The 24,190-nt window shown below is 38.7% G+C and overlaps 1 protein-coding gene across 2 annotated transcripts in view; it reads right to left on the bottom strand.

The window, feature by feature from the left end:
- The window catches only part of LOC127662150 (neuronal PAS domain-containing protein 3-like), a 354,219-nt gene extending 339,317 nt beyond the window's left edge, over nt 1-14,902 (bottom strand). For both annotated transcript variants that reach the window (XM_052153191.1, XM_052153192.1), the window contains exon 1: nt 14,751-14,902. In XM_052153191.1, the coding sequence (XP_052009151.1) occupies nt 14,751-14,902 (152 nt within the window). The remainder of the gene's footprint in view (nt 1-14,750) is intronic.
- Nucleotides 14,903-24,190: the final 9,288 nt, after the last annotated feature.

Genomic DNA, 24,190 nt, shown 5'->3' with positions numbered 1-24,190 from the left:
TTCAAAAAAATGTGCAATGTGCAAATGTGATTCAATATTGTGATAAATATCGATATCGAATGATATGAAAAATTATATTGCGATAATAATTTTTGCCATATCGCCTAGCCATACTTCAGTAGTGTTTATCCTCCAATTTAGCTCATGAAAACATGCTGTGTGATCATGAGGAAGGATTACATCAAGATGTAGATTGGAATGCAGGTGCGAAAAATTCACATAAATAAAATAGACTGCTCCTCTCTCGCTGTTGCTTGCATACGAGCAGCTCTGCGTGACTTCGAAAAATGTATGACATAATATAAGAAATATTTAAGATTCCACACAGATCAGTAATCAAATAAGCAAATTTGTGACATTAACTGTGTTAACTCATTTTGTACAAAAGGACAAGTTTTTGACCAGGGAAAAAAATTTCACTCAATGTCAAAAAGGTCGCCGACCTCTGCACTCATCAGTATTGCAAACATTAAGCCCCACCAGTTGCGCTACATGGAACTCTATACTGATATCCTTAAAAACAACATTTCAAGGGCAAAGAATACAGGTGGAATAAATCAGGAAATTTGAAAGACACAGACATCAAAGACAACAATTTGTGTTTGGCTTCTCATTCTCTGACTTCTGCACCAACGTAATTACTATAGGAGTAAACATTCTTTTGTTTTCTATCATTTCATCCTGAGAAGTGCCCACATCAGAGGCATAAGTGTTTCATTACGCCTTTATCTGTCCAGAGTTCTTGTGAAGCAAGAACAATTAACCCTGCCTTCAGCGTGATTGATATAGGCTTTGCTTTCAATTTGTTCCACTACACAGATCATGAAATTCGCAATGTGCCCATCCTTATTGACCTAGACTTTCAAACACAGGGGGCTACAATGAGATGAAAAGAATTATAAAGAAGAAAGCCGCACAACCATGAAATAATGTCTGGGAGAAAAAATACATTTTGACCTAGCAAAACCTCAACTACTTCAAGTATGCTTTCTTGAAAGTTGTTTTCTGTTCCATCGAAGAGTATCCTATCCATCTCTGGACTTCGAGTACCGTCTGAAATCCGTAGGAGTGCTCTCGAGATGTCGGAATACACAGTTATGTCGTAAACACGGCTCACTTGTTCTTGGGCAAAATTTTATTTCTATAGCTCCTGCCGAAAGCAATCTTTCAAATGCAAACCTCTAAGCTTAGTTTGTAAATTATTAAGAGGCAACCAAAATGCTTGTTTATGGTATATATCTGCTTTAATATAACGGGGGGAAATATCAGGGAATTTCAAGTGATTCATGCTGACTGTTTTGACTGTTAATTGTATCGCATGTGTTTTTCGGAGAGCAGACACAGACAGACAGACAGACAGGTAGACAAAATAACCTGTAAAACTATCAACTCTGTTACTTTCCTGAAGGTATATTTACATCCAAATTAAATTAATATTTAATAACTGCTTGAGATGGAACAAGGCAGTTTTATAAACACTTAAACTACATATTGATAGAAATTGCTACATAACTGGCGGAGGGCGGAGCCAGATCGTGATTATACACACCCAGTCCCTTATCAGGCTAATTAAGCCTCCAAGAGGGATAAAGGCTGATTGCGGATGGCAGTGCGACGAGAGAGAGATAGTTTACAGACATGTCCATCATGTGTGTGTGTTTGTCTTTTGTTTCAGTTTTATATTAAACTATTATTTATATTATCAAGCCGGTTCTAGCTTCCTCCTTGCCCATTGAACTACGTTACACAGGTGCTGAAACCCGGGAAGGAGTAGGGATACCCGTCGCGGAGTCCTCGACACTGCTGTCCACCCAGGAGAGCACCGCTGCCATCCGCCGGGGGAGAGAGTAGCTCGACTGTCCGGACGCGGTGAATGGCCGCCGTCCGCGAGGCGAGTGGGGACTGCACTCCCCGACCGCCTGGAACAATGGAGCCGCTGCCAGGGGCGGAGGAGTGCCCTGCCATCCCCCAGAAATGTGGAGGGTTCGACAGAAGACCGCCGTCCACGAGGGGAAGATGGAAGTGACTCCCTGACCGCCTGGAGCGGTAGGGCCGCTGCCAGGGGTGGCGGAGTGTCCCCAGGAGTCGCCGTGAACACAGAGGGGCGTTCTTTCCACCAGGGGTCGTGGGTCTGACTCCGGTCCGTTAAATCTCGTTAAAATTTTACAGTGTTTTCCCTTATTTAATTATTTATTTTTCCCTCCCCTTGTCCCCTCCCTCATCCAGGTAGACGGGGATGACCTGCCGGCAGACAAGGCAAAAGCACGCCCCTACCCAGGGAAAGAGGCGAGGGGATGTATGTCATGCCGGGGGCTCCCCTGCCTGAGAGAACAAGGGAGGAATGTGGCAGGGCGGAGGGCGGGGCCGGGTCGTGATTATACACACCCGGTCCCTTATCAGGCTAATTAAGCCTCCGAGAGGGATAAATGCCAATTGCGGACTGTGGTGCGGGAGAGAGAGATCGTTTACGGACATGTCCGTCATGTGTGTGTGTTTGTCTTTTGTTTCAGTTTTATATTAAACTATTATTTATATTATCAAGCCGGTTCTCGCCTCCTCCTTGCCCATTGAACTAAGTTACAATAACCTTCAACCCTGTTACTTTTCTGAAGCCATAGTTTTACCCCAAAATGATATTAGCAAATAATACATTTGCTTGGAATGGCAAAATGCAGCTTTTTAAGACCTAAAAGACACATTCTTTGTCTGAATGTTTAAAATCTACAATTTACAAACCTAAAATGTCACTTGTTTAGACAGAAAGACAGACAGACAGACAGATTGCTCTTTGGTGAAATGGAAAACTAAATAAGCCTTTACCAGTAGCTAAATGGTAGTTTTGCTGACTTTTAAATTGCAGGCATAAAAATTAATTATTTCCTGTGTCATTTATTGTGTATTTCCAGTAATTTCATTACTTTTAGGAGTTCTTTCATTGAAAGCCGTGACAGTACTGAAAAGTTTGTGCACGTTTACTTTAGCTGATTTCTATTGTGCTGTATCAATAAGTCATTTGATCTTTTCCCACAGTCTGCTGTAGGCTGAATGTAGGCTAGTTTTAGCCTTTTCATGACAACAGCAATGCTATTACTCAATTACAAGACACACACGGTATTTCTGTTACAGCCGGATATGTTATCAATTCAACGGTTTGGTTTTGCCATGTCAAAGCACAAGAAGTGTCAAAAGGCAATAAGCAATAAGCCTGGGAAAATGGCGGGACAAAAGCAGTCCGTAAATCCCTGTGAAGGGGGCTTCTTTAGGTGACAACATGCATAAGGAATGCTAGAGAAAATTCCTCCACGTGCTTTAGCTCCTTTGTGAGGCGAGGTGATGGAGGCTTTACTTCCGTTTACAGCCAAATCACCACTATGACATTTGGTTATTAAAATGGCAGGTGGGCTAGCAAGCATATGTAGTGATACATCTATTTTATCTATCACTGATGCCAGTCTAGATGGCGTTAATCAGGCTGTGTGTTCCAGTGACTTCTCTGACTAACTGGACTAATCATTTGTAATTTCATATGCATAACATAGGATTGCCTAAGAAGGTCATGCAGGTGTAGATGATCAAACTGCTGCTTGATCAGGAGGAAAAAATGAAGGAGGCTGTAATGTTCTTACAACCATTAAAACATTAATCAGCATTTAAAACATAATTAAGATGTGTTTCAGATATTGTGATATTATATTCCCCCACCGGAATGGCATAAATTACATCTATACAATACATTTAATTTTTAAAACTTAAAAATGCCCTTTTTGGCTGGCATCAGCAGGCTCTTTTAACTTTGGATTGTAAAAAGTGGCCTCTATATAACAATCAATACCTGATGGATAAAATCCAACCCGATCTCATGAAAAGTCGTACATAATTTACGAGTTGGCTATTTCGTATGGTCTTGCGCAATTTTTTTCGCATAAACTCGTACGACTTCATCACGTGCAAATTTCCGGATGTCTAATGCGGAAGTAAGAGCGAGTTCTGCGCACAAGGCGTTAAGGACATGCTTATTAATATTATGCCCTTACCCAAACACCTTATCTAAACTTAACCAATCAGTAGAGTGTGTAAACATGATAGGAAGCTTGTTGTGTGTAACAGTAGCAAGTAATTGTCACATATTAGATGGAAACAATGTCCAGTGACGTCATTGGCTTTATTGAAAGCAGTAGGAATTCAAACAAGTGCAGTCGCACGATATCATATGAATTAGCCAAATTTAGAAAAGTCATACGAATCCTCAAGATTTCGCCGTGAGAGTGTGTTGATAAAATCAGGTCCAGCTCTACCTTTTTTCTTAATGTAAAAAAATACAAATATGACAAAATGAATGATTTGCAGCAGTATGTTTTTGATCCGCTAAAGAGACCTGGCTCAAAAGAGTAATTCGTTTGGGAATTCGCTCTGTATGTTTCATGCTGTAGATTCAAAAGAACCAGCTTATAAGAGTCAAAAGGAGAAAAAGACATCAAAACGCAAAACATCTCGCATGCAGAAAAAAAACTGTCATTCAAGCATTCTTTGACGTGTGCAAATATGTGGATAGCCAAACCCAAATCCAAGTATGTCATATACGTATTTGCATCCATATTCTTTGGCAATTCATTTACGATGATTACACGTGAATACAGGAAGTGCTGTAGAGTTTATTAGGCTCTCAGTAGTGCTACTGAAAAAGAGCAACGCTTGCTGCTAGCATTAGACGATCGCTGCTGCACAGCCAAACCAAACAAGCAGATGGGAGTCAGCAGGCACAACATCTGTCTGTACAGGCACACACTAAATGAAGGTCTTAAAACCACTGTGGACATTAAACGCATAGACAGAGGCCTCGGGTCTCGAACCATAACAAAACTTGTAATATTCAAAAGCAACACATAACTGCCTAAAGCACAATCAGCTAAGATATAATGTATGGTTGTTCCTGAAATCATAAAAGGTGTCAGTGTAATATTTGAGATTTGAGATGTAGCGTCCAGTGACTAAATGGAACTCAAAGATTCACTATTCAATAAATTTGGGAACACTGAGGGTCATCGGTTATCCTTTAGGTACACATGATCACATGGGAAGTCATCATGCTGTTTCCGAGAGTTATCATAATCAGTGATGATCTCGATTCAGAGGTTTCATTTTTCCCTCTAACATTACATTTTTACTCAACTTATGGTTAGGTTTATGTTTTGGGGAACAGATACTAAAAAATGCACTGTGCCTGTACAGCTGAAAACAACTCGCTTCAAAACTCGCTTTTGGTGCCCCTCTATGGACAATACACCCATAAGATGGAGCTCACGTGTGCCCACACGCACAACAACAATGACCGTTTTGGCCACTGGGGGCAGTGTTTTGCATTACACAATACTAAACACAATTTCAGCAAAAGAAAACTGGTAACACTTAACAATATGTTTCCATTCGTTAAAAATAATGCATGTAATGTAATAACTTACATGAATTACACATAATAATATATACATAATATTAGTTAATCAAAACACAGTTGTTCATTGTAGTTCATGTTAGCTCATAGTGCATTAACTAATGTTAAGAAATACAACATTTAATTTAAATAATTTATTAGAATATGTTGAAATTAACATTTTTGTAAACGTTTTGTTCATTGTTAGTTCATGTTAACTAATGTTAATGAATGGAACCTTATTGTAAAGTGTTACTAGAGAAGTCAACCTACTACTTCTGATTTAACTAGCCTTAGACCAATCAGTAGACCAATTGACCGGCCGATATTTGGCCATTTTTAGATTTACATTTACATTTATGCATTTGGCAGACGCTTTTATCCAAAGTGACTTACAGTGCACTTATTACAGGGACAATCCCCCCGGAGCAACCTGGAGTTAAGTGCCTTGCTCAAGGACACAATGGTGGTGGCTGTGGGGATCGAACCAGCAACCTTCTGAGAGGTCCTAACAGTTCTGTGCTTAGACCACTATGCCACCACCACTGCCAGATAATCAACATCTGCCCATAACTGCCCGATTGGACGATTAACAAAGGTGGTCATTCCATGTAGTGTCAGTTCCAAAATCTACTAATTAAATCTATTCTTATTAGTATGTTCAGTTTTCAAATGTCTCTTGAATTTTAACAGATTCATGCTCTCGGCAAGAAGCATTTTCTACTCCCTTTTAAAAGTTACTACAATTAATTTTTCCATCTTATCTGTGCGCAATTATATATTTAGTTGCATTTGATTGTTTACATTTAGCATTGTTTCCTCTGCTGTCCAAGACCCTATCGCCGAGGCCGATAAATCGGACGATATTCTGACTTTTTTAATTATCAGCATCAGCCGTTAAATTTTCCCGTTTGGCTGATTTGTTTCTTGAGAGCGCCGAAAATAACCTGCTTGTATGTGAAGTGATTGAGAAATGTAAACAACCAGTCATGGTTCATTTTGTTGTCACATGCCATCACGTTACTACAATAACAGACTGGTGTGCAACCCAGTGTTATCCAAACGGTCCGCATATCAGAGATGCGTTTGAGCTCATAACGTTTCATTCTCCCTCGCTCTCCTCAACAGTTCCCTGTAATTCTTACATTTCTTGACTAATGATAAAAAGGCAAACATCAATAAAACTTATATCATATACATTCTGCAAATATGAGCATATTTCGTTTAAATAGATGGAATAAACAAACCTCACAAAACTTGAGCAGATTCAGCATCCATCATTTATTTACCTCAACGTATTCTATTAGCCTCTCCTCAGCAGTTTCCTGTCAATTTAAACGTTCTTTTCTAATGATAAAAGGCAAATATCAATAAAACTTCTCCTACATACTGTACCATTTGCAAATATGCATATATCTCGTTTAAACAGTTCACGAACCTCACGAAAATCCAGCGCTTTATACTCTTCGAGCACTCATCTGATATATTCCTCTGAAACGCGATCAGCCAGGATCAAAACTTCAGGATCCATTCCGTGGATGTCATTCCATGGCAATCCAAGCGGGCAATCCAGGCCATTTAAACTGTCAGGAGAATTCTGCTTGTGCTGGTTCCGCATGAGCGTGTGAGTGCAACTTGAAAGTAAAAGTGCTTCACGTGCGCTATAAGTAAATGTCTTATTCACTATGGACTGCATGTACAATTGGTTTGATTACGTATTTTTTTTAGAAAATGCGATCGCTAACATAGACATGCCATCCATGGTTGCTGGACTACTGTATGTACTGTTATTTCCTTCCTAATATATTAACAATTTCTTCATGCACAAATAAATTACTAAAATATGCTGACTAAACAGAAATCAGAAGAAACTGTTATCTACAGCTTCAAATTCAATATAATTTTTTTAGTATCTATTTTACAAAGTTTAAGTTTAGTGTGAAATTTAGTAAATATAGTGCTATATTTCGGCCATTAAAAACTCGACCAGTACAGTAGTACAGACATGCAACTCCTTATTTGGGTCGCAACGTCACCGACCAGTTGAAAACCATTGGTATTTAGAACTAGGCAATCGGTATATTTTATCTCAAACTGTAGTTGACTTTCTAAAAGTTGAAAAAAATACAAAAAAAATGTAATCCCTAAAAATGTAAGACTTTGGTATAAGTCACATAATTTACACAAACTTATGTTATTCAAAAAGCTGTATGACTTGATTTCATCCATGGGACACAAAAGGAGATGTAAAGCAGAATGACAGCCTCAGTCAGCCATTTGTTTTGGAACAACATGAGCATGAGTGGCTATAGTATACTGCATGATTACAGAATTTTCATTTTTGGTCAACTGTCACATTTAAAGCCTACATTTATGATGGCAATAATAATAAAAAAGGAATATTATAGAGAATTTAGTATGGCTCTTTATGGTCATTCACCGATTCATTGCATCAACGTAACAGATCCACCTGCAACCGATTCACTGGTACCTTTATAAATGGAATGTCCACATGTGTCACACAAACAGAAAACGAATCAAACACTTTTCCTCAAACATACAGATGTACGCATCACACAGCTTTGATAAAGGCTTTCACACCATGTGCCGTGCACTAATGCAGCTGGAGTACAGGCTGCACGATTACCTTTGTGGGATGCATCTTCAGTATGTCTGTCTCTCTCTCTGACCTTCACAATAACAGAGACGAGTGGCAGTTGGCAAGCGCCGCAATAATCACTGCACAACACGCCGAGCGGCAGCCACAGATGGGGGCTGCAAATCCCTTTTAATTGTGATAAATACACATCAGAATTGCTTATTTGCCTCCATTCCACAGCGCGTTCGACGCTGGCAAATCAACGGGAGGAATTTCTGCATCCTTTGTGTGATGGTATAGCACAGCTTGGGCTGTCTGCCTCTCCAGTATTTGGAGAATATAACCGCAAACCCTCTGGATGTCACTTCTGGGATTTTCTACAGGTGATTTTGAAATAAAAACAACACACAACATGCACTGACACTCTCAGTTTTTGAGAGTCTAGCGAGACGTAATCTTGCACAACTTCAACACCATTTTTCATAATAATTTCCCATCAAAGGATCATTGTAGTGAATAGGGAAATACTGAAAATGTGATTTCAATAAGAACCAGAATGATTTTGCAATGAGAAAAATGATGGGTATTTGATAAGCAACAGGCCTACATTTGGGAAGTTGATACGTCCTGTGTGTCAATTCTACATTACATAAAACTAGGGCTGGGTTTCGATACAGATTTCCAGATTTTATTTTATTTCACAAGCTCTCAAATTCAATTAAGTTCAATTCTGATATGATTTGAGTCAATACTGATTCACTTGGAAATGGCCTATATTTCAGTTAATATGTCCACCATGAATAATGCATTATGAACATATTTAAAAAATAAATAACAGGACCCGAACTAAGCAGTTCAATTGCTATTTATTTAACAGATATAATCATTAACAATCAAAACTGAAGTAAACTTTAAAGCAAAAGACTGATCTTAGGACTTTAAGAATCTTCATTGGGATTGTTCAAATGAAGATCACATTTAAGGGAATATTCTGGGTTCAAAACAACTTAAGCTCAGTCGACAGATCTTGTCGAAAAACATTAGTTAGACTCTTTTTTCTCCATAAAATATAGGTTACAGTGAGGCACTTACACTGGTAGTGAATGAGGCCAATTTTTGGAGTGTTTAAAGGCAGAAATGGGAAGATTATTATTTTATAAAAGCACTTACATTAATTCTTCTATTAAAACCTGTGGATTATATGAGCTGTAAAGTAACTAGTTTCGTTTTAGGGTTTTAGGGTTAACAGCATTGTGTCGTCAAGGCAACTCCATAAACTCCATATAACTTTACACAGAAAAAGAGAGTAGCAATTTTATCACACTAAAGTCATGTTAACATGAATATTGTTTACGTTTTGTGGCTATACTTTTGAAAATGTTACTATTTTAACATTTACAGACTGGCCCTATTCACTTCCACTGTCAGTGCCAGTACTGTAACCCACATGCATTTTTTTTTTTTTTTTAAGAAAATAAAGGGACGTCAATATATATATATATATATATATATATATATACATACATATATATAGCATTGCGCAACAAATGCTGAAAATTGAGCTTAACTTGTTTTGAACCAAAATTATTCCTTTTATCATAAAATAGATATTTTTACCCAGTGCTTTAATTCCTTTAAAATGACTATGTATACAGCTTGTATGACCTCATCTCAATCAAAACAGTGATTAAAAATGGTGCCAAACTTAAAAGAAATACACATTAAGTTAAAAGACCTACTGTACGATATTCACTATCCTTTATACTGTACATTCATATAAATGTTAACAAACAACAGCCCAAATAAAGAGTATCTTAATGGACCTGTTGATATATAGTGATACATGAAAAGCATGCAAAGAACACATAAACAGGATGATTACAGATTACAGAGATGATCCTTTATGGGTAATGCCAAATAAACCAAGTAGCCTTAACTATTCCAAACCTCCATGCAGCTGATCAACACCCCTACAGCAATGTAGGAGAGAAAACGGAACAATTTAGCACTTTTGTTTGCCCTCAGCGAGGGAGGGAGGCATTTCTTTCTGTGACACAAAGCCAACTTTGTGTTTAGTGTTGTGTATAAATCCACGCCAACCAATCTCTCTCGAATTCTCGCCCGACTCCTTCAGAGTTGCTTAGCCCAAGAGTACAATCCTCACCTCATGACTCTTAACAGCAGCAGGCAGCGATGCCTGGTAAACAACACTGCATTAAAAAATTAACTCCCAAACCTTGCCCCAAGAATTCCAGGCCCAGTGTTGTTCGGTTCAACTCTCAAGTGCAGCCAAATAACGAAATCACAGAGAGCAATTTAGCTCTTCAGAATGCTGCTCGGAAACAGGTGATAAAAGAGAGGCACTCGTTGCACAAGCTATGAAGTTTCCCCTCTTCAAAATTAATTCCATCTTCAAGATTCCTATCTCTGTGATATGCTCGGAATGGCACACAAATATGCACCCGCCAGAAAGATTACTGCAGACTGACTTAGCATAAACATATCCTGCTGTTATGGCTGGCAGGGGGTTGAATGTAATTCTAACATTGTGGCCTATTTAGACGTAGGTGCATTAGTGTAATCTGCGCGTTTCGAGTGTGAATTATTAAATAATCATGCTCACTGAGAGATTTTAGTCAAGCTTGCACATGATAACCATTCCCAGTCCAGTCAGGGACACAGTTGCACAGTATATGAAGCAGGCCGTGTTTACATTGTAAAATGTCACAGGCTCTACGGCTGCAATTTTGTATACACACCGCAGGTGAATTACTGCATATGTTTTAACATTAGTTCAACAAGCTGTTTGCCTTGCACAGATCACTGCCTTATTTAATAGCCCTGTACAAAAAGCTTTCAATGAAACAAAATATGAATTATAGGTTTTATAGGGGTTTGACATTTAATCTCTGATATGCAGAAACGGCAATTTCCTAAAACATAACCATACAAGATTTGTGTGAAAGACTGATGACTACGCAATCAAAAGGCTTTCAATTACTGTACGCAATACACAAAATAGCACTAAAATAACATGCATATGACTACTGTATACAAGATATAGTCCTATTTCATAATTTACACTCATGAAAGTAATTTCATAACTGTAGATGAATTCACCACACCACTTGCCAAGTGTAGAAAGACTAAGGGAATTGAGATGTTGTCTAATAAGTGTGAAAAACTGCATGCAACAAATGCAATGCAACAATAAGGATTCCAAAAACACAATCAACTAAATAACAGCCTAGTATAGCCAATATATAGTCTTAATATAACATCAGATCTAGAAAGTAACTAGTCATAAAACTCATTTCTAAACTGGAGATAAACTCAGTACATGCATTTTGCTCATCGTTATATTGTGTTTCTAATCCAGGCTAATACATTGCTGGAGCAATCCTGGCATCTAGCCTACATTTAAACTTAAACAGCTGCCTGATGTACATTTAACACCAGCAGCAGCAGCAGCATTGCTCAGCAGCAAAAAGCGTGTTTGGAGAAATCGAACGCTTAAAGGAAATTAACGGATACAATGTTGCAACAACGTCGCGTTCGAAAATTCACACATTTCCCGGGAAACGCGTCAACGGTTAGCGGGACAGACCGCTCCACACATTCAATTAACTGTCATGTCCTCTGTCCAGCCAACACACACACACACACACACACACACACACACACACACACACACGCCTTCTCTCAGCATTTGTACCTGTTACCCAACCCCTCAAACCCACTCGTGCGGAAAGGGCAAAGTTGGCACATCTCGGTCCAACAAAATGCACGCCAAGCTTCGCGAGCGTCAGCGCGCGCTGTTTCCACAGAGACGAAAACAAACCAAGCGCTATTACCGTTCTCTTCTGGAAGGGTCTTGCTGTATGCTAGGCTTGGTGGGCGCCATCTTCCTGCAATTATTTGATTTCTTACTTTTCACCCCTTCAGATTTCACGCGACGAGCAGCTGACAGCGGAACCGCGAGCATTTAAACATCGCCATCGGTTGTTTTCGAAGCGCTCGTGCCCGTGTCTCCTTGCGTTCATACGCGTGCAGACAGGCGCGGAGAGCAGCCGAGACTGAGATCCAAAGGCATGCCAAGAAAAGTGAGTGGAAATCCGGCGGCTGTCCTCGCGCACACCGGGGTTTTCTCGGGGTAAATGAGGGCAGATATCAGTGCACCAGCGGGGCATTTACATCAGGATGTGACCCCTCGAACACCTCGCGCTCTAAAGCCCTCTTTTCTCAGTACGTTTGTCCGCATTTTCCATCTTTTTCTGCCTCTCTCTCCCTCTCATCTTCCTCTCCTGCCGGCGCAACAACGCCACTCAGTTGTAGTTGGAAATAGTTAGAGTTTATTGGGAATGTACAGGTCGTTTCTGATGCGGAAATTGAAAGATTTGCACGTGCATCAATTACAGAGCATCAACTAGGAGCATTAGTTTATATCTGTTTTAATGACACGTTTTTGATCATTTCAGAACAGATTTGTTTTTATAAATTTGTTCAGTCATTTGGTTGACAGGTGTCAAAATCAACGCATAAGTCCATATAAAGAGCAACTCCGGTTTAATCGCAATTTGACACACATATACAATGGTTTATCTGTTTTATAGCACTTTGGGATAATGGCTTAACTTGATTTGGCGTAATGTCTAAATTAGCAGCTTAATTTTGTCAAAGCATCAGGAGTGAAAAAAATATTCTATATCCCAAAAAATGCATTCTTGAGGAAATGTCTTGAAAAATTAGATATCTAATGCTGGGTAAAAAAAAAAAAAAAAGTATGCGAGTGTTCAAGTGTTGTTGTTGTTGTTTTTGTTTGTTTTTCACTAATGCACATTACATCTACTCACTTTTGTCTTTTTAATTTCATATCTATTTCAAGTTAATAATTTCAAAATAAATATGTTTTGACATAAATAAAGGCCTGTTTCCAACTGTGCATTACAGAGCCTGTGACCTGTCAAGGACATGTGCTGACAAACACATAATTTAATGTCTTGCTCCTTCTTTTGTGCTGTAAATAGACTGTTTAATTGAACGTGACAGGATACGTTAGCATGTGTGCATTTGATCAGTTTATTCTGCTGCTATACAAACAAACTAAACATTCACTTTTATTACACGCCTGTTGCAAAACAATTAAAAAGCTGTTGTGTTTCAAATGGATATGAAACTATGAACACATATAGGCTAAATAACAAAAAATAATCATTAAATAATTTACTAAATTAAGTGTGTTTATCAATTTTACAAAATTGTAAAAATATTTGTTTTGTTTTGAAATCATAAACACACAATGGGTGGTTTAGTTGGCCTTTTCTTTGGTGATTAAAATTTTAAAACTACAACTTAATCAATGTAAATCTCTAGGAGACGTTTTGATCTACTTAAACACTTCTTGAGAGTTTCTGAGCAAAGCAAATGGATGTAACCGATGTGCATTGAGTTTACATGCAGTTATCATGCCAAATCATTGTAATATAATCATTTGCGATTGTTTCTAATATTAATGGGAGCTTTGTGTGTGTGTGTGTGTGTGTGTGTGTGTGTGTGTGTGTGTGTGTGTGTGTGTGTGTGTGTGTGTGTGTGTGTGTGTGTGTGTGTGTATTTATCACTTTGTGGGTACCAAATGTCCCCATAAGGATAGTAAAACCCAACATTTTTGACCTTGTGGGGACATTTTGTCGGTCCCCATGAGGAAAACAGCTTATAAATCATACTAAATTATGTTTTTTGAAAATGTAAAAATGCTGAATGTTTTCTGTGAGGGTTAGGTTTAGGGGTAGGGTTAGGTTTAGGGGATAGAATATAAAGTTTGTACAGTATAAAAACCATTATGTCTATGGAAAGTCCCCATAAAACATGGAAACACAACGTGCGTGTGTGTGTGTGTGTGTGTGTGTGTGTGTGTGTGTGTGTGTGTGTGTGTGTGTGTGTGTGTGAGCGTGTATTTATCACTTTGTGGGGACCAAATGCCCCCATAAGGATAGTAAAACCCGAAATTTTTGACGTTATGGGGGACAATTTGTCGGTCCCCATGAGGAAAACAGCTTATAAATTATGTTTTTTGAAAATGTGAGGGTTAGGGTTAGGGGATAGAATATAAAGTTTGTACAGTATAAAAACCATTATGTCTATGGAAAGTCCCCATAAAACATGGAAACACAACATGTGTGTGTGTGTGTGTGTGTGTGTGTGTGTGTGTGTGTGTGTGTGTGTGTGTGTGTGTGTGTGTGTGTGTGTGTGTGTGTGTGTGTGTGTGTGTTGAATTACATTGAGTGCACCAAAATGACTCTTTATGGCTTGTTTGTAATTGTCATCATCGCCTTTATTATTGTATATCGTGGTCGAAAAGGTGTTTCTTTAATTGATAGATTGTATTCAGTACATTAAATGCTTTATCCATTTTGATTATCGATCATATTATGTGCGCGTGTTTGAGTGGGTGTTCTGGAATTTGACAAGAGAGTCAAACTTTAAATCTTAATAAACGACATGCTATATGCCATTTATATTTTTGTCTCGTAAAGTAAATGCAAAACATGGGTTTTTGTGCAATAATGATGCTCCAGTAGTCTAAATTTGTAACAGAAACCTCCAGTAAAGTCCAATATTCCTTTAAGCTTGGTGCAGATGAACTCAAGCAACAAATATGAAATGAATGTTATGAATGTCACCTAAATGTAAAGAAAACAAAGTATTGCTTTTTATCCGACATACCTTTGTTGGTAGGAGGTAAACCCTTGCACGTTTTGCGGATTCCCGTTCGTAGCTCCCGGGACTCGAGACGCAGCCGGCATCCCTCCACCGGCTCCCCCACCTGCAGCCGCCGCCGTCACCTGAACACTGAAATCCGGGAAGATCCTGATCATCTCCGCGCGCACACCGCGATGCTACACCAAACGAGTGTGTGTGGATGTCTGCGAGCAGCCTTCCCACCGGTGCGAAAAATCACAGCAGCACAATCCCATTAGTGATGAAAACACGCTCATCGGCCATTCTGCGTCTCGTTTTTCGGCTTACAGAAGAGAGGAGTGCTGCTTTTAGAGGGTTTGTAATGAGAGATTGTCCTGTGCGCTTTTACGCGTAAAAGTTTCAAATGCAACAAAGAGCGTTTCTGATCCCTCGGAACCTCTGTTATATAGTTGAACTCCCTCAAAACCAATTATTTCACCATGTCCTCTAATATATGTATGTTCTGGCTGTCTCTATGGTCCAAAAACCAGAGTAGCAACCAGGGTCCGTTTTGGTGCGTAAAACCACTTTAGCAGCTCAGAATGTTGTGGCAGTTTCGGAAATGTACAAAAGGTGATAAACGAACTCTTAAAATACCACATCAATGTATGCTGTCATTATTTAAACTTTCAAACGCGAAAAATGTCACTTGGCACGTTTCTAGCCTACAGCTAAAAACTTTATATAGTCATAGTATTATTTTGGAAAGGAATGTGCAATACTTTCCATCTAGTGTAAAGGAATGTTTATATATAAATATTTGAGCAAATAACTTTTTATCTGTCCAGTGTGACCGAAAGAAAATAGCAGCTATTGATTCAGATTCGGAGACAGCTGTCGATTCCGCGAGGGGTTTCAGGAAACAGATCTAAGTGTGTCTCGCGCGAGTGAAGTCCAGTGCGTGACGTGGTCTGCTCGCCTCCTACTGTTGTGATGATGATGATGATGATGATGATGTGCTACTGCTTTCAATTGTAGAGCGAGAGAGAAGGAACTCTAAGCTTCTTCTTCTGTTGATGTTGGTGCTGATGCTGCGCTGCTCAGTGATTGCTACACGTGCACAGCTGTAATGTTCACCGGTGCGTCAGATGATGGGACGTTTGCTGTATGCACGCTCCTGGTGTGTAGTGTTGTGTTGCCCTGCTGTGTGTGGCAATGACATCCCAGTAGCGCGTGCGAGAAGATGAACTCAGCCGCTCTTGCAGCTGATTAACGGCGCGCGCCGCCGCCGCGCAGCCAATCGGACGCTCGCACGGGAGCGCGCGGAGGATACCGCAGCAGTTAACCCTTTAGGAACATAACGATGGATAGATATGAGATTTACGAGTGTAGAACTAGAAAAAGATCAACTACATTGAAGCAGCTGAATTAGTTAATTATCCAAATGAGATTCGAGAGTCATTATTGACATGGTTTGAAAAAGTCTTTAAGCACACTTTCCTTCAACAGTTTGGAAACACAATGAAATGTTTGTTTTGTGAAATAAATGATCCTTATTTCAGTGAGGATGCTTTAAATTGATCAATAGTTACAGTAAAGACATTTATAATGGTAAATATGGCTATTTCTATTGAAAAAAAAATGCTGTATTCTTTAAACTTCTGTTCATTCAAGAATCTTCCACTTCCACCAATAATGCCGCAAGCATTCTAGAAGTAAATTATTCAAGATGTTCAGGTGAAGTTTCATCCCCTTTCTGCAACACTTCCCGAAGATGACATTGTCTTTAAATGATCCATCCATGCAGTGGATGGATCATATATATATATAGAAATATATGCACCTACAGCAGGGTTGGGATTTTAGAACAGATTTATTCACTAATTAAAAACTTTATTAGAAATTGTATTACAAATAGAAAAATTGGAAATCTCCTCTCTCTCTCTCTCTCTCTCTCTCAAACAAAACAATGTTGACAGAGTTTTGAGTGTCTCCTACATAATTTCATGTTCATCTGAAGGAAATTAAGTACTTTACACAAGACCAGATGCACGTACAAATGAAGAAATGAAATTAAGACTCCAGAGAAATGCAGAATGTGTTCTGCTGATTTAATTGTGTGACGGTGGGCACGTGTTGTGTGCAAGCTGCTCCTCATTGACTCCTCTGTTCTTGAACTGTCATTGTTGTGAATGTGATTGAGTGTTAACCAATAAAATATTCCTAAATGCAAATATTGAGCAGTATCCACACCAATACTCATGAATCTTCTACTGTAGCTCACTTGTCTGCTGATAAACCAAAGACGGCCAGCTTTTCACCGTATATGAGAATTGTATTATGGCATTTATCAAAGATTTACAGCTTCTAAATGATCTCAGTGGACACATGCCAAACCTCTAATATCAGTTAGAAGTCCTTGAAACTAAAACATCAGTTATCTTTTAAGTTACAAGCTGATTTGTATGTGTCAGTAGGTATACTTAGTTGCCATTGCACATTTATTGCATTTCTATATTCATACAGAATGACAAGAGAAACATTATGAGAGACATTACAAAACCCAGAAGAAAATGTTATTGCTCAGACGTTGTATATATATATATATAATACAAGGGCGAAAGTTTGGTTTGAAAGTTGAAAATATTGATATCAAGAATGCAAGAAAATATAGTGTCTATAGGCCCAATATTTCCTTGTACAACAAGTAGCATTTTCATTATTGGGTGAACCTTTTAAGCAAAAGTGTCTTTTCACTTGCATTTAATGCCACTGCTTTCTAGGAGAGTATTTTATTGCTTTCTATTCAAATATTAAAGAGTTATCATTTGTGATATTTCGGAAAATGACACTGATACTACACAGGTGCCATAATCTCTCTATTGTGTATGGTTTTAAAAAGAGAACATTTAATTCTCTCTCTGTTTGCAATGAAAAATACTCCCGTAGATTATCAGCAGGCGTGATTAAATATCAATAAAGATGCCCTTAGTGCTTCACCTGGGACAGAAAATGGAAAAGCTCTCTAATAAAACAGCCTTAACAAACAAGACAGTAGAGAGGCTGCTCTTCTCTGTGATGGAATCAAATAGATTACACTGGAAGGTTGAAACCGACACTGCAGCTCCTAATTCAATTAGATTAACACTTTCTTCTGTTTACTTCCCTGGGTATTTGCAGTGGACTGTATTGCATTTATTTGTCTACAGTGCTGTACTAAACTGCATGAGACAGATCCGGGGCAGCGTTAGCCTCCCACATCACAGAGCTACGCTGGTGGTGCGAGTTCTCTTGAGAATGCTTTGGCAATCAATATTATAGTCCTAAACCAGGAGCAAAGAGCTTGTTAAAAGACAGTCGGGATTGTAAGCAAAGTACACTTGTTACAAAGAAATGCAAAGTTTATAGTCACAATTCAAGGTAAAATTGCATTGTTCAGACGCAAAGTTTTCTCTTTCATCGCTCACAAGATAGGAGTTCTCTGAACACAGTGTGAGACATTGTAGAGCTCTCCTCTGAAACGCATGAGGTTTTTTCAGACTGATCTTACACTAAAATCTGGCTCATTATGCCGAAAGTTTTGCTGCTGAAATTGGTCTGTGCTTACTGAAATTGAAATCACTGCCCCCAGTGGCTGAAGCTGGAAGTTCTTTGAGCACATAGGCACGTGTGAGCGCCAGCATTTGAGTAATATGTCCACAGAGTGGCGCCAAAAGTGAGTTTAATGTAATGCAGTCAACAGGAATGCATGTTTTATTAACATTCGCCCAAACCCAAACCCAAACCCAAACCCTAAACCCAACCGTCAGTGGAGTTCCAACCTCTGAATTGCATCTAACTATATTTTTGCCAATTAAATGCTCTCTAAAGTGATAATGTCCCTCATCATGAAATAGCAGATGTCCAAAAGTAGCTATAGCTGTGAAAACAAAATACGGTGCATGATTTTGCAATTGCTTTATTTCCATAGATTTTATCTTTCTCCTATGTATTATAAGACACATGTGACAACAAACCCACCACATAAAACCCCTTTCCTCAAACAATACTAGTGGCTTATCTGACGCTAGCTCTCAACAGCACATGATTTGCTCACTGAGCGTCAGTGGATTATTTTGGAAAGCAGCGGTGGGCTTCACTCGTAACGACAGGGCATCAGTCAATGGCATTCTTCTCCAAACCACATGTTGACAAGTCAGCCTAATGTGAAGCAGGACAAACTGTGATTGGCGCTGTCGGTCTCCACTTTGTCCAAACTTTCTCCATCTCAAGCTCTCCGTTCTGCCTCAAAAGAAATATCTCTCCCCTGTGGGCTGAACAAACGGTAGTGGAGACTTAAAGTCGCCCACCTCCTTTTCCTCCAGTTTCCTGAATATCATCCTCCCGACACCTGTGATAACAATCAGTACAAGGTCCTTGTTAAATGAAGTCAATGGTATTTTTCAGAGGAGTTTTGAGGTTTGTCGACTGGTTACTGGAGGTATGGCTTATCAGAACGAACACTCTACGCTGTAAAATGAGTGTGTCCCATTATGTGATAATTCTGTCAATCATGAGGTCATCAGCAGCGCTCCTATCAGAAGAGGATAATTGGAGCTGTTACTGTGAATTACATTTTTTCCTCTTAGCCTTCTTAAATGAAAGATAAAAATGTACGATGAATATGACTCTTTCTTTTTAATAGAGAGGTGATTACTGATGCTGCTTCTTAATTAAAGTACCTCTGATTAGCTTTAATGTGGCAAGTGCATAACTTGAAAACTTTAAATTTAGCATTTATTAAAAATGTTCAAAGTTGCTTCCCTGGAACTGTGATGAATCTTATATAAATGATGTGGTTTAAAAGAAGTAAGCTCTTTGGACAGCATCTGTGACATGTCGTTGATGTCACAGACAATAATTTTGGAGAAACCAATTGCTTTACATGGTCCTGACATGAGGTGAAAAACTTGATATCATTTTGCTCAATCGAGATTAGTAAGTGATTTTACCACATGAATTTCAAGCCAATAAAATGTTAAAGTCTAGTGTATAACTTTCAAATCTGTGTGTATTTTCATGTTTACCCCAATGCAATTTCTTGACCCATAGATTTACATTGTAATAATTGGATTTATCGGAGGCATGGGTAGCTCCACAAGTTAAGATGTTGACTACCACCCGTGGACTCACGAGTTTGAATCCAGGGTGTGCTGAGTGACTCCAGCCAGGTCTCCTAAGCAACCAAATTGGCCTGGTTGCTAGGGTGGGTAGAGTCACATCAGGTAACCTCCTTGTGGTCACTATAATGTGGTTCTCGCTCTCAGAGTGGCGCGGGGTGAGTTGTGAGTGGATGCTGCAGAGAATGGCGTGAAGCCTCAAACTGTTTCTCCATGGAAACGCGCTCAACAAGCCAATTGGTGGTGGCGTGTTTACTCACATTAATGTGGGTGGCGGAGGACAAGTCTCAGTTGCATCTGCTTCTGAGAGAGATAATCCACATATCTTATCACGTGGCTTATTGTGCATGACACTGTGGAGACTCCCAGCATGTGGTGGCCCATGCTACTCTCCGCAATCCATGCACAACTTACCACAAGCCCCATTGAGAGCAAGAACCAATCATTGTGAACACAAGGAGGTTACCCCATGTGACTCTACCCTCCCTAGCAACCGGGACAATTTGGCTTAGGAGACCTGGCTGGAGTCAATCAGCATGCCCTGGATTCGAACTCACAACTCCAGGGGTGGTAGTCAGTGTCAATACTCGCTGAGCTGTCGCACGCCCGGTCAACCAATCGGCCTGATGGGGTGCTCGAGGGATAAAGGCGGCCGGTAACGACGGTTCGAGAGAGAGAGAATTACGGGCATGTCCGTCATGTGTGTGTTTATGTTTGTGCTTTTTGATTTGAGTTTAATTAAACAGTATTTATATTGACAAGCCGGTTCTCGCCTCTCATTGAGCATCTGAATCCCCTTAAACAGTGTTATCATGGCAACAAAGTTATACAATTGGATATAACCTTACACAGAAAAGGTTAGTAAGTGATTGGAAAAACAAACATTTTAACACTAAAATAATGTTAACGCGCATATTATTTATATCTTGTGGTTATACTTTTGAAACTAAATATTTTAACGTTTAGGGATTGGCCCCAATCACTTACATGCTAAGTTCCTCACTGTAACCCAGATGCAGCTTATTTTGAGAAAAAGAAGAACAAAATGAATTTTTGTGGTAATCAACATTATGCCGCACAATTCTGTAATTTGTGCTTAAATTGTATTAAACATGGTAATTTGATTTAATTTGATAGTTTGAAATGTAATATCTAGCTGCCTGATTCATCATGGGTTGTTATTTCTACTGTACGTGTGTCTAGTGTGTGATTATACGTGGGTGGATGCAAATGCAACCGAAAGGTAATACTTTAATCCTGAACTTGTCAGAAATAAATTATATTTGACTCTCTGCTCAACACAGATGGATGAAACAGATAACATTAAAAAAGCAAGGGTTAAAGGCTACCGCAAAAAATGTCACCAAATCTGTAATATTAATGAAAGATTGCTTCCCTGCATTTGTGGAAGAGATTCACAGCTCAAGACTGAATAAAGAATGAACTTCTGTGAGAAATTACAGACAAAGCTTTGAGAGGGGGGAAATCAGCATGGAAATGATTGATTGGAGGGGCCAAAGGAAAATGACATCATGGATTTTGTTTATTCTTGATGGTAAGCGCCGCGTGGCCTTTTCGCCCTCCGTGTGATTTCACATCAGATTGTTTTCTAATATGCTTTAATGACATGTCTGGAATCCAATTACTCACCCCACAAATAACATGAACAAATTCAGCACATTGTGGAGTGTTTTAATGGGGGCAGCACCTGTGTCATTCGCACATTTCTCACACCCTCTCTAAACCTGTTACTGCTGCTGTCTGCAATGTACTGTGATCCCCGTCACACATCTTTTGGCCCAAATAGATCGTTTTAAGATCATCTGTTGACTGTGGCAAATAGAAATGTAATAGTCACAAATGGTGTGTCTGTATAAGGTAATATCACGCTTTAGTTGTATTGCTACCGAAGTGTCAAGTATATTAATATAAGAAATAATACAATATTATAAAGTATTGTCATTTTATTTAAAAACTTTATTTCATTCCTTTTTTTTCTTTACTAGAAAGAAAGCCATACAGGTTTGGAACAACATGAGAGTGAGTAATGATGACAGAATTTAGATTTTTTTAATGAACGACTCCTTTAAAGGCTAAAAATCTTGAAAAGTAGTTAGGGTTAGTAGTTTCCCATAATCTGTTATATATTTATATATATCTAAAAACGAAACAGTGGAGTCATTTTATTTTATAATATTAATGTCAAATTATTTTCAAGAATTTTATCCTTTAAAGGAGTTGTTCATTAAAAAAAATCTAAATTCTGTCATCATCACGCACACTCGTGCTGTTCCAAACCGTTATGAATTTCTTTCAATAATTCACCCAAAAATGAAAATTCTCCCATTATTTACTCACCCTCATGCCATCCCAGAGGGGTGTGACTTTCTTGCTTCAGCAGAGCACAAAGATTTTTAGAAGAGTATCTCCGCTCTGTAGGTCCACACAATACAAGCGCATGGAGATCAGACCTTTGTAGCTCCAAACAAATCACATAAATTAAACATAGAAGTAATCAATACAACTCCAGTGTTTAATCCATATCTTCAGCGATATTACAGCACAACAGGACTAAAGGCGCACCTTCAGGAAAATGTGCTATTCATGTATCAAGATTTAAGAAATATATTTATTTTTATTGAATATTGATGGAGCCACATCATTTATGTTATAAAGAATTAACAACAGTCACTTTCACTTATTGGACAGTTATTGATTTATATATATATAAATATATACAGTCACAATGAACAAAATTGAAAACGGCAAATAATTATTTTGTTTCATAGTAAATGTAATAATTTCCAGGACATTCATAAGATAGATTAATTTACAACATTTAAAGAAATATTAAAGATTAGATCAAATTGCCTCAAAATCATCCTTTAGACACCACATGCAATGATCTTATGTGTCAAACAAGTGTTTAGGAAAGTGCTGTGGTGGTTTTTGATGCTTTTTAGTGTTTTGAGAGAAAATAAATATAAAGGAGCTTTTCGCCCCGATGTACCCTAAAGGTGTGGGTGACAAACGGAACAATATTTAAGTCCTTTTTCCTCTAAATCACCACTTTTACATCTAAAAGTCACATGTGGTGCCTGATTACCTGTGCAGTTTGGAACAACATGAGGTTAAGTAAATGATGACAGAATTAACATTTTGGGGTGAAGTGGAGATTTAGAGTGTAAAGGACTTAAATATTGTTCTGTTTCTAACTCACACTTATTATATTGCTTTTGAAGATACATATGGATTACTTTTATGTTTCCTTTATGGGATTTTTGGAGCTACAAAGGTCTGATCACCATGTGCTTGCATTGTATGGACCTACAGAGCAGAGATATTCTTCTAAAAATCTTCATTTGTGTTCTGCTGAAGAAAGAGAGTCAAACACGTCTGGGATGGCATGAGGGTGAGTAAATGATGAGATAATTTGTAATTTTTTTTGGTGAACTATCCCTTTATGTCTCAAGGCCTGTTCATGCCAAATCCAAGATTTGCAATTAGCTAAATGGAGTTATGGAGTGGTGGTGGTGTAGTGGTCTAAAGCACATAACTGTTAATCAGAAGGTTGTTGGTTCGATCCCCACAGCCACCACCATTGTGTCCTTGAACAAGGCACTTAACTCCAGGTTGCTCCAAGGGGATTGTCCCTGTAATAAGTGCACTGTAAGTCACTTTGGATAAAAGCGTCTGCCAAATGCATAAATGTAAATGTAAAATGTAAACAAACAGCAGATGGAAAGCCTGTTCATACCAAGACTGAGACCATTTTTTCATGGGCTGTTTGAAAAGCAAGCTCACTCCTGAACAATAGGCGGCACTTAACAAAAAGCAATTTTATTCCAGTACTTTTTTATGTACCTCATAAGTTTCTCACTGCAAACGTTAATGAGATGTTAATGTGAACGTTAGTAAAGCAATTTCATAATCAAAAGGCTACTTACAGTAAAACATTTAATAATGCATTGATTCTGATTGTTTTTTCTCCAATTCCAAAATAACTCTGTAGCCAATCCGTAGCATTTTTTGTCCATTGCCATTGTGGCATTTATCAAATGATGTGTTGGTGCCACCAAACATCTGGATTTTGCAGATGCAGTGACTCGGTCAAACTGACTAAAAGAACTTATCTCATTGGTCAGACAGTTTTCTTTGCAGTCCAGAAAAAACAAAAAACAAAGACTTCGGCAAAATATTGTCAGACTTGGTGTGAATAGCGCCATAGGAATCCACTGTTCCTATTCAAAAGCTTGTTCACAATGAACATTTGCTCAGAAAATTCAGGCTTGGTGTGAAGAGGTTTCAGTGACCATTCACTTTTAT

Source organism: Xyrauchen texanus, chromosome 22 (genome assembly GCF_025860055.1).
Source record: "Xyrauchen texanus isolate HMW12.3.18 chromosome 22, RBS_HiC_50CHRs, whole genome shotgun sequence".
Taxonomy (NCBI): Eukaryota; Metazoa; Chordata; class Actinopteri; order Cypriniformes; family Catostomidae; genus Xyrauchen; species Xyrauchen texanus.
The sequence above is the reverse complement of the archived record's forward strand: the minus strand, read 5'-3'. Positions and strand labels throughout refer to the sequence as shown.